The 11,118-nt window shown below is 38.9% G+C and overlaps 1 protein-coding gene across 5 annotated transcripts in view; it reads right to left on the bottom strand.

Moving 5' to 3' along the window:
* Positions 1–774: 774 nt before the first annotated feature.
* KRIT1 (KRIT1 ankyrin repeat containing) overlaps positions 775–11,118 on the bottom strand; it is a 46,501-nt gene continuing 36,157 nt past the window's right edge. For 4 of the 5 annotated variants that reach the window (XM_082398324.1, XM_082398330.1, XM_082398325.1 and 1 more), the window contains one exon: positions 2,346–10,825. In XM_082398324.1, the coding sequence (XP_082254450.1) occupies positions 10,751–10,825 (75 nt within the window). In that variant the 3' untranslated portion in view covers positions 2,346–10,750. Of the gene's footprint in view, positions 1,584–2,345; positions 10,826–11,118 lie in introns of those variants that run through there. The other variant, XM_082398328.1, reaches the window with a different exon arrangement.

The raw sequence follows: 11,118 nt of genomic DNA, 5'->3' as shown, positions 1-11,118 counted from the left end.
GCTTAGAGGGCCGCCGAAGTAAGTCACAGAGCTTCGCGTCACCTGGAGTCTTTCCGCAGCGAGTAGCGGGAGGGGTCGCATCCAAGGACTCCAGCGACGGTGCCGGCGGCCTGCTGTTCGGCTCTGACGCGAGCCTGGGCCCACGGCAGCAGTGGCCTGGCGCCTGGGCTCTGCCGCGCGCCCGTGCGTTTGTGAGCTGGCCCCCGGTCACACTAGGACACCTCGGGGGAGGCCCGGGCCTCCATTCAATTCCCCAGGAGGGACGCGCGCCGGCCTCCGCGTGCAGAGTAGAGAACTCGCGCCTGGGTCCTCGGCTTGAGCATTGGAATCTCCCAAGTAGATAAGGGTTCTGATTTAATTGGTCGGGGGCGTCCCAGGCTTCTGATTCTAAGAAGCCGCGGAGATGAAAAGCCACGGGCCAGGGCCCTGGTCCCCAGAGGTTACTACCACGCTAATCCACTCGAGTCCGACTTCACGGATAGTCATGCTCCGAGGTTTTTCTCCCGGAACCTGGTTTTCCTGCCTGTGGGATGAACAGTAGGCGATACAGGCGCAGTGAAAATGGCGTTTAGTGACATGGAGGACGCAGCTTGTCACCGAACCAATTCATTTGGTTTAACCAAACCGCCAGTCCAACCTCTTTTGTCTCGGTTGCTCCCGGGCCATTCTTAAGGGTGGGCGAGGCTCCCAAACCACGGACCAGGCTGAAGGTGAGCAACCCGAGCTCAGGAATAACCGAGTTTATGCTGATCTCCAGGAGGTGGCGACTGCACCTGTGTTTAAAGGGATCCCCGAGACCATGAGGAGTTGAGTTGAAGGCGTGTCTGCCTTTGAAGTTACCAAGAAGAGTACTGGGGAATGAATGTAGGCAGGAGAGGTGGTTGAGCTTTGAGAAAGCTCTTGGGGTGAGTGTGACTTCCTTTCTCCCATCAGCTAAACAACAGGAAGAGGAAAAGTTACAGGACTAATTTAGTCCTAGCCTAATGTAACCAAAACACGGTATTTATCAGAAAAACAGGAAGTATTTGTAGAATGTGAGGATGTAATTGAAGAAGCGGATAATAGAACTTTAAGAAAAGGGAAATAGAAAACTTTAAAAGGAATTCCTTGGTTTACTAATAATGTTGCAGAAAGGAGGACCCCTTCCAGGGCCTGAGAGTGGGCTCTTGTCTAACACTCAGAAATGAATTGTCTGAGGAGACACATATGCTGACAAAGCAAGAGACTTTATTTGGAAGGGGCACCTGGTGAATAGCAACAGGGTAAGGGAACCCAGAGGACTGCTCTGCCACGTGGCTCGCAGTCTTGGGTTTTATGGTAATGGGGTTAGTTTCCGGGTTGTCTCTGGCCAATCATTCTGACTCAGGGTCCTTCCTGGTGGTGCTCGCATGTTCAGCCAAGATGGAGTTCAGCGAGGAGGATTCTGGGAGGCTGGTAGGACACATGGACTGGCATCTCCTCTCTCCTTTTGACCTTTCCCAAATTCTTACAGTTGGTGGTACTGTTAGTTCCACGTTCCTTACCAAGACCTCCTGTTGTAAGATAACTCATGCCAGGGTGGGTGGTTTCAGTCAGTGTTTCCCCTAACAATACCAATATCTAAAATGTTACAAAATTGAATATATCAAGTGTTTTATCATGATTGAAATAAAGTACTCTAAAAATGCCACTTGAATTCATTCATATCTTTTGATAACACCATCACATCCCTATTTCAAAGTGACGTTTAAAATGTCCTTTGAGTGCCAGTTTAACAGGAAACCTCCAATGCGTTATTATCCATAGACTCATATCAAAGGCTCACCTTTCATTTGCAAGGTCCCTGGGCTAGGCAGTTGGATGCTTCCCCTCGGCCTGGATGTTGCTGCCTTGGTGAATAGTCATGGCCCTCCTGGTTATCAAGGTGGTTGGCCCACGACTTTTCCCAGTCCTTTTCCACAGGCTTCCAACCCCTCCCATCACCACCAAATTCAAATTTGGAATTTAAAGTTGAATAATGATTGCAACTGACTTTTTAGAATTTATGAAAAGCAGTGAGGCTTCCTTCTCTATAATAATTCTACATGTGTAGCCTTTTAGCATGCTATTGTGTGGATTGTACTTGAAATTTGTCATCTGCCTAATGAGTTAAGAACTTGGTGGTTTTTAAAATTGAGATATAATTGACATATAACATTGTTAGTTTCTGGTGTACAAAATAATGATTCAGTATATGTGCAAAATGATCACCACAGTAAGTCTAATATCTGTCAACCTACATAGTTACAAAATTTTGTTCTTGTGATGAGAACTTTTAAGATCTACTCTTTTAGCAACTTTCAAATAGTACATTATATCCCTAGGACTTTATGCTTTAACAGAAAATTTTTACCTTTTGATCCACTTCATCCATATCTCCCCCTCCATCCCCTGCCTCTGGCAACCACCAATCTGTTCTCCAGATCTATGAGTTCAGGTTTTATTAGATTCCACATCCTTACAAGATCATATGGTATTTGTCTTTCTCTGACTTATTTCACTTAGCATAACGCCCTCAAGGTCCATCCGTGTTGTCACAAATGGCAAGATTTCTTTTTTATGGCCAAGTAATATTCCATTGTGTGTGTGTGTGTGTGTGTGTGTGTGTGTGTGTGTGTGATTTTTTGGCGTCAAATTCAAAAAATCATCACAAAGACCTATGTCAAGGAGCTTACTCACTATGCTTTCATCTAGTTTTATGGTTTCAGATCTTAAGTTAAAGTCTTTAATTCATTTTGAGTTAGTTTTGGTGTACAGTGTTAAGATAGTGGTCCAGTTTCATTGTTTTGTATATGGCTGTCCAGTTTTCCCAACGCCATTTATTGAAGAGACTATCCTTTCCCCAATGTATATTCCTGGCTCCTTTGTCATAAATTAACTGACCATATATGTGTGGGCTCATTTCTGGGCTCTCTGTTCTATTCCATTGACATATATGTCTGTTTTTATGTCCCTATCATACTGTTGGAAATATATATAATTTGCTAGTGTTCCAGAGGTCTGGTATTTGTTTAATCAAGAGCATTAAAAAGTACTAATTAGTATACTTACCTTCTTTACTCAGCATAAGGTAGAGGTGAAAAAAGGTTTTTAATCTTAATATTGCAATTTATATTACCTTTGGTCTTCAGAATACAGGTAGTTTTCTTATCCCCCTCCTCCCGTTTCTTTTAGGGAATTTAAATACTAAGGTTCTGACTTGTGATTTAAACTCCACATTAAAAAGCAGATTGGGATTACCTCTACCTAAGAATTGTCTCAAATTTTGTTTAGAACTTGAAAATAAGTTTCAAAAACATTTTGTTATGGTAACTCCTATAATAGTATTTAATCCACCTTGGAAAATGTCTATTTCTGAATCTTTCCTCATTTATACAGTAATGTAAATGAGAAATGATATATTTACCATTTCAATGATTGATTATGACTAAGAAAGAGGGGAAAATGTAATTAACTTTATACCATAGTGAAACCGTGCTTTTAAACTGTTATACAATATAAAACAATAAGTGGTATGTGAATATCCATGTATTTTAAGATAGGAGGTAACTTAACAAGTAAGCCAAAGTTCAGATAAAATTAATTAAAATCCAACTTTTAACTATATACAGTAAATTATTTGTGAGTGAAGTGGCTGAAATAAATTAAAAATCCAGATTTGGCTTTTCTTCCTTCTAGTGGTTATATGTACGAAACTAAATTCAATATTAATTGAAAGCCAACAATCCAGAAAGGAAAAATGGTGCATATTTGAATTAAGTGAAAAATTTATCCATTTTTCTATCTATATATGACTTGCCATTTTAGGTTCTTTCCCTTTCACTGCCCTACTAGTATGTATTCAGTAAATACAAACAACAAGTATTATCAGCATCTGTAAAATATAACTGGGAAGGCATGTTATTAAAACATCACATAACATATTCCAAAATCAACAAATGATTCGCTGACTACTGGTTTGAGATTATACATGCATTATTTGATCATATAATTGAGTTAATGGCATTATTACATGATCCTGTAACAACTAAAGCATTTGGTATGCTCTGGTGGAGACTTGTTTTAAAAGCAATTGCCTTAGGTATATATTATTTTTAACTGTACAGTTTTCTTCCAGTTTTACAGTAATGTTAGAAAACTATTACTTTTTTCCCCTGTTGAATTGCATCACATATGGTTTACTCCCTAGGCAAGTAAGGGAAATTGTGCCAGTAGAGCACTGCAAATGAGAAAGTAGGGATAGTGGGCTCATCCTTGGATTGTCCTCAATGTGGGATCATCAGGTCAAGGAGAGTAAACATTTCCCAGATGGCTTTAGCAGCAGATTAAACCAATTTTCAGTACTACCCAGAATATATTCTCATATGTTGTCTTAATCCTGTGTCATCATTGATTTTTATTAATGTAATTAGTTGTTTTATTATTTCATACTATTTTAACTATTTTAATAAGGTTGTTTTGCATTTTTGTTAGCAAAGATTTGTATTTTTCCACTTTTTAAAGTTGTCTGCATTTCTGAATGTATAACCTGTGAATCTTCTTTGACCACTCACTCTTAGAATTTGAGTACTGACTTATATTTCCATTAAATCTACATATATTTTTGGTAAATTTTCAACACTTGTATAACAAGTTGTTATTCTTTTCTTTAATGTACTTTTAAAATTTATGTAGAATCCTTTTTGATGCACAGTTTTGTGAGATTTGACAAATACACTGAGTATTTGTCAATCATGATGAGGATATAGAACAGTTCTTTTACTCCCCCAAATTCGTTTGTGCTGCCCCTTTATATTCCCACATCCCCTCACCCGCATCCTTAACCTCTGATAATCATTATTTGCTTTCTGACTGTATAGTTTTGACTTTTCCAGTATGTCAGCTAAAAGGAATGCTACAATATGTAACCTTTTGAGTCTGGCTTTCAGTTACCATAATGCATTTGAAATTCATCCATATTGTTCATCAACAGTTTATTTTTTGTTACTGAGTAGTATTCCATTGTATGGATGTACCTGAGTTTGTTTATTCACTCACCCACTGAAGGATATTTGGGATGTTTCCAGTTTGGGGCAGTTATGAGTAATTACATTTCATTATGAATTATGAAAAAATGAGAAATGTATGCTATAAACATTTGCATACAAATTTTTATGTGAACATAAGTTTTTGTTTCTTGGATAAATTCTTAGGAGTGGAAGGACTGGGTCCTACAGTAGGTATATATTTAACTTATAAGAAACTACCAAACTGTTTTTGAAAATGGTTGTGCCATTTTGCCTCCCTATTGCCATGTAGGAGTTCCAGTTGCTCTAAATTCCCTGATTCTTTTGCTTTCCTTTTTATTGTGTACATTTAAAGGCATTTTAAACACCTATTTCTCATGATACCCATTAAAAACAATCCATAAATGAATGTGCTCTAAAATATATTGGTCTGTTTTTCTCTAGTGATATTAAGGATCCCTTTATTTTTTCTTTTCTCATTGTTTTTTTGTTTGTTTGTTTGTTTTTTGGCCACATGGCGCTGCTTGCAGGATCTTAGTTCCTCCACCAGGGATCAAACCCATGCCCCCTGCAGTGGAAGCGAGAGTCCTAACCCCTAGACTGCCAGGGAATTCCCTAAAGATTCTTTTTTTTTTTTTTTAATTTATTTATTTTTGGCTGCGTTGGGTCTTCGTTGTAGTGCGCAGGCTTCATTTTTTTTTTTTTAAATCATGATATTGCTTATATGTGGAATCTAAACAAAATGATACAAATGAACTTATATGCAAGACAGAAACAGACCCACAGACATAGAAAACAAACTTATGGTTACCAAAGCAGAAAGGAGGGGAGGGATAAATTATGAGCCTGGGATTAACACATAAAATATAAAATATAAAATAGGTAACCAACAAGCACCTTCTGTATAGCACAGGGAACTATATTCAATATCTTGTAATAACTTATAAGGGAAAAGAATCTGAAAAAGAAGATACATATATATAACTGAATCACTTTGCCGTACACGTGAAACCAACACAACCCTATAAATCAACCATACCCCAATTTAAAAAAAAGAAATAGAATATTCCAGCACCCTTTTTGTACCTTGTCCCCGTCACTCCCCTCACAAGGTAACTACTATTCTCATATTTATCCCAATCAACTTGTTTGGCTGATTTTTGAACTTTATGTAAATGAAATCATGCAGCACACTCGTGATTGTACTGTTGATGGACATTTACATATTTCTAGTTTGGGTCCATTATGAATCATATTGGTATAGATATTCTTTCTTGTCTCAGCCTTTAGGTTTTACTTGCCATAAAAGCTTTCTTTAAACTCCTGGCCTTAGTGACGTGGTTCCCAACCTCCCTCCGGCCCTGCCCCTACCATCCAACACAAACCCATAAGTCATCACTCTAACGCGCAGGCTTCATACTGCAGTCAGTGGCTTCTCTTGTTGCAGAGCATGGGCTCTAGGCATGCAGGCTCAGTAGTTGTGGCGCACAGGCTTAGTTGCTCTGCAGCATGTGGCATCTTCCCGGACCAGGGCTCGAACCTGTGTCCCCTGCAGTGGTTAAGAATCTTCTGCACCACCAGGGAGGTCCCCTAAAGATTCTTTTAATACTTACTTTTGCCCATATGAAATTTATTAATATACAGTATGCAGGATGGTGCCAAGCTGTTTCTTTTCCATACTGATATCCATGTACCTAACAAGATGCTTTGTGTGTTGCCCTACAAAGCTTTGTCCATTTCTCAAATGGCATTCTTTGGCTTGCTTCTCTCTACTCTCTTCCTGGGTAGCTTTAAATACGTTCCTGTAGTTTCAACTGCCACTCCAGCAGAGCCTTCTGAGCTTCAGGCCAGGGGCATCTCCACCTACATGTCCCTTAGGCACCAGGATTTCAACACATTTCTCCAAACCCTCCTCCTCCCTTCCCTTAAGCATATATGGTGGTACCATTTTTCCAGTTGCCCAGGACAGAAAGAGGGAAATTACTTGTGATTCCTATCTCTTCCTAATTCCTCATATCCAGAAGGTCACTGGTTTTGTCAAAACATTGATCCATTTCTTCCCATTGTTTTATATCTTCTTGCTCAGACCCCTTTGAGCCCTTCTGTACAGTGACCTAGGGTGATCTTTCAACAAATCTGAACTAGTCAAGTCCTAAATGCTCCAATGGCTCATTAGCAGGGAACACAACATCCTTCAAGATTTGATCTTTTTTTTTTTGGATAAACCTCTCAGCTACCTCTCCTTTACCTGACTAACGTCTAAATTCAGAAGCCAGATTGCCAGATTTTGAATTCTGACTACCACTTACTGGTTTTTGATCTTAGACAAGTAACATAACCTCTACATATACAGTTGTACTCAGGTTATACAACATAAGAAAATGAAAACATTTACATTACTGTGTTAGGAAGTTTGGCTCCTAAGTTTTTTAAAAGATAGAAAACAAATGTTTTCTATGTTCTATGTTCTCTCTGTTTCTTCATCTGTTAGATGGGAATTATAGTAACTGCCTCAAAGTTATTGTTATGAGGATTAAACATATATATCTATATATATAGATATATATGAATTAATATATCTAAAAGTGCTTCAGACAATGCCAGGCATATAGTATGCACCATTTTAAAGTATTAGTTATTATTATTATTTAACTAATGGGGAAGTATTTCCTGTTTATCCTTGGTGCCCTTCAAATGAATTCTGAACAACCAGCACTTCCTCTTATAATAGAAATTGGCACAATGTATTGAAATTGCTTTTCTCATCTACACCCTAAGATGTCTAAAATGTATTTCTTTGCCTGAAGCACTCTAGTTTCTAAGAACCCCCAGGGCTTACCCCTCTTTTGCTTTAGGGCCTTTTCAGTCTGCCTATCCCTGCCTCTTCAAATACCAGATATGATATGACCATGGAGGCATTCTGGCTTTACGAATACAGATGTTAAATGGGAATCGTACCATCACAGATGGATTTTTGTTGAGGAAATATTTTTTGCATGTACTCAAACCAATTTAATTTCATGATCAGTTTCCTATACACACAGTACAGCAAAAACAGTTTAAATTTTTCCCATTTTCATCTTACTGAAATTATTTCAGTAAGAAATAATTTCATTGTTTTTTTTCTCTGTAAATTATAATGGAATTGATTAATAGATCAGTTTTTTGCACATACCAAATTCTTCCAAGTACAGTTTTTGCCATTGAGTTCCTCAGGATCAAATTAAAATCTAAATTTTATTTATACAATTCTTCTATTAAATTTGGTCAAAAACTATGGGCAGTTTTACTTCATTATATATTTCTATCAAGTCTAATTTTTCTAGGGTCAATTTTTGCAATTTTTAATCTTACAAGACGTAGTTCTTCAGTAAGTTTTCCTCTTTACAATGCAGTTATCATGCACAGGGTTACCTATTCTGGTTTTATTTCTACAATGGAAATTCATTTGCTGTGATTTGGATAAACAACTGTTTGAATTCACTTCTTAGCTAAAAATGAGAAAATTGTAATTCCTCTCATCAATTCTCCAAGACCATCCTTGAGGTCAAAATATCTCACCTCATTTCCTTTCCCCTCAACTCTCTTCACATCATTCATTCCTGCTTACTCCTCGGATGCCAGCTCAAGCAGCACTGGCTCGAGGAAGCCTCTCCTGATCTCTAAGACTAGATCAAGTTTCCCTCTTTTTCCTTAGATAGTACATTTTATTTTTCTTTCATCACAGTTTATGGGTGAAGATTATTTTTTAATTTTTAAAAAATTAATTAATTTTTTGGCTGCGTTGGGTCTTCATTGCTGCGTGTGGGCTTTCTCTAGTTGCGGCGAGTGGGGGCTACTCTTTGTTGTGGTGCGCGGGCTTCTCATTGTGGTGGCTTCTCATTGGGGAGCACGGGCTCTAGGTGCGTGGGCTTCGGTAGCTGTGGCGCACAGGCTCAGTAGTTGTGGTTCATCGGCTCTAGAGCACAGGCTCAGTAGTTGTGGCACACAGGCTTAGTTGCTCCGCGGCATGTGGGATCTTCCCAGACCAGGGCTCGAACCCGTGTCCCCTGCATGGGCAGGTGGATTCTTAACCACTGTGCCACCAGGGAAGTCCTTCATCACAGTTCATAAATATGAGTACTTATTATCTCCCTCATTAAACTCTGATCCCTGAAGGCAGGGACTTTTTCTTACCACTGGATCCCTGGCACATAAAAGGCACTCAAATTTATTGAAAGAATGATGAAAAGGAAAATAATATCTTTTATCCCCAGTGCTCATATAGTGCCTGACCAATCCTAGGCACTCATTAAAAGCTGTCTGCATTTTCCCCTTATTGTTTATTTCTGGTTTGTTATGGTCTGACAATGATGATTTTTTTTTTCAATACTAACTTTGAAATTGACTTCTTAATGCTATATATTTTTAAGCTTTTAATAGCCATGCTACCCTAATAATTTCCTCTTCCCTTCTCTCAGGGCTGCCATACCGTACAACTCCAGGAGGGTACACTGTACTCAATGGAGCAGGGAGTTGTTTGATGCAGCACTGATGCATCCTCACTTCCCTCTGTGAAAGGAAAAGCATTCAGCTATTTCCTAAAGTTAGTTACAACAGCAGTTCTAAACCCTAAGCTATAAATCAAAAACACCTGGGATAATTTCAAAACAGAAATGCTTGGGCCCCACCCGAAAATTATTGAGTCATAAAGTACCAAAACTCCCCAGGTAACTGCAGAGTTAGGGTTGGGAAACACTGGGTTGGGAGCACAGGATGAGTGTGGGAGAATTGGTTAGAAATTAATCTGGATAGGCAGGTTAGTGTATTCAACACTAAGGAATTGGAATTTAACTTTACATCAGTGAGGAGGGTTTTAAGAGGGTAATGAAATAATCAGATCTATGAGAAAGGTTAACTTGGCCCCAGTGTGGCAGGGTGTAGAGCCTGAGTTGGGGAGGCCAGGGGAAGAAGCTACAATGAGCCCAAGAACAGACTGCGAGGACTTGAACTAGGGTGGCTGCAGTGCAAACACAGAAGGGAATAGGAAAGGACTCACAAGACATTTGACAGAATTCGCTACGTGGAATGTGTAGGGTGATTAAAGAGGGAGAAGTTATAGACCACTCCCAGATTTCCAGGGTAAGCAACTGGATGCAGTTTGATGCCATTAACCAGAGAATACAAGTGTAAGGATAGAATGGAGCAGGTAGATGAAACAAATTCTGTTTCCAGCTATGGTGAAACAGATGTTCCTTGTGTAAACCATTTAGGTGGAGCTAGAATAGCAAGAAATTGGAAATTAAGATCTAGTATTCAGAAGAGAGGTTGAGGCTGAAGTTTTAGGTTTGGGAGTCAACAGGGTATTTGGTAACAGTTGAGGCTATTGGAATGGATGAAACTGAACAGAGCACTGTCTATGTAGAGTCAAAAGTGCTTAGCACAGAATTAAAGATAAATCAGGCTTTCTCATTAAACTTACTTAACCACATAGTCTTAATTTTATTTATTTTATTTTTTAATATCTGTATTTATTTATTTATTTGGCTGCACTGCATCTTAGCTGCAGCATGTGGGATCTTTGTTACCGCGTGCAGGATCTTTTTAGTTGCTGCATGCAGGATCTTTTAGTTGCGGCATGCGGGATCTAGTTCCCTGACCAGGGATCAAACCCGGGCCCCCTGCATTGCGAGCACGGAGTCTTAACCACTGGACCACCAGGGAAGTCCCCTTAATTTTAATAAAGCTCAGCAGACCACCATTAAAAATATGCAGATGTCAACGTGAAGAGTAGATGATAATATTAAAAAATTATCTGTAACCTGTAGGATAATTTTAAGTATTACTACTGTATCTCTGAACTTACTTAGAACACAACAATCTGTTAGCTTGGAAAGACTAATTTCTAAGCTTATTAAATAGCAGATTAATCAAGTTAGCTCCTCATATGATATCCGTGCTCCCCTAAATAAAACAACCAGATATTTGGTGATCTACTTCCTACAATGTAAAGGCAATACAAATACATCATTGAGCCAACTCATAAAAATACAACATGTTCTTGACAAATGCAACTACTAATATTCAGAGATTGTCACTTAGTCTATGTGTCCAT

Source organism: Balaenoptera borealis (assembly GCF_965194805.1).
Source record: "Balaenoptera borealis genome assembly, chromosome: 7".
Taxonomy (NCBI): Eukaryota; Metazoa; Chordata; class Mammalia; order Artiodactyla; family Balaenopteridae; genus Balaenoptera; species Balaenoptera borealis.
This window is presented reverse-complemented; position numbering and strand designations above follow the sequence as displayed.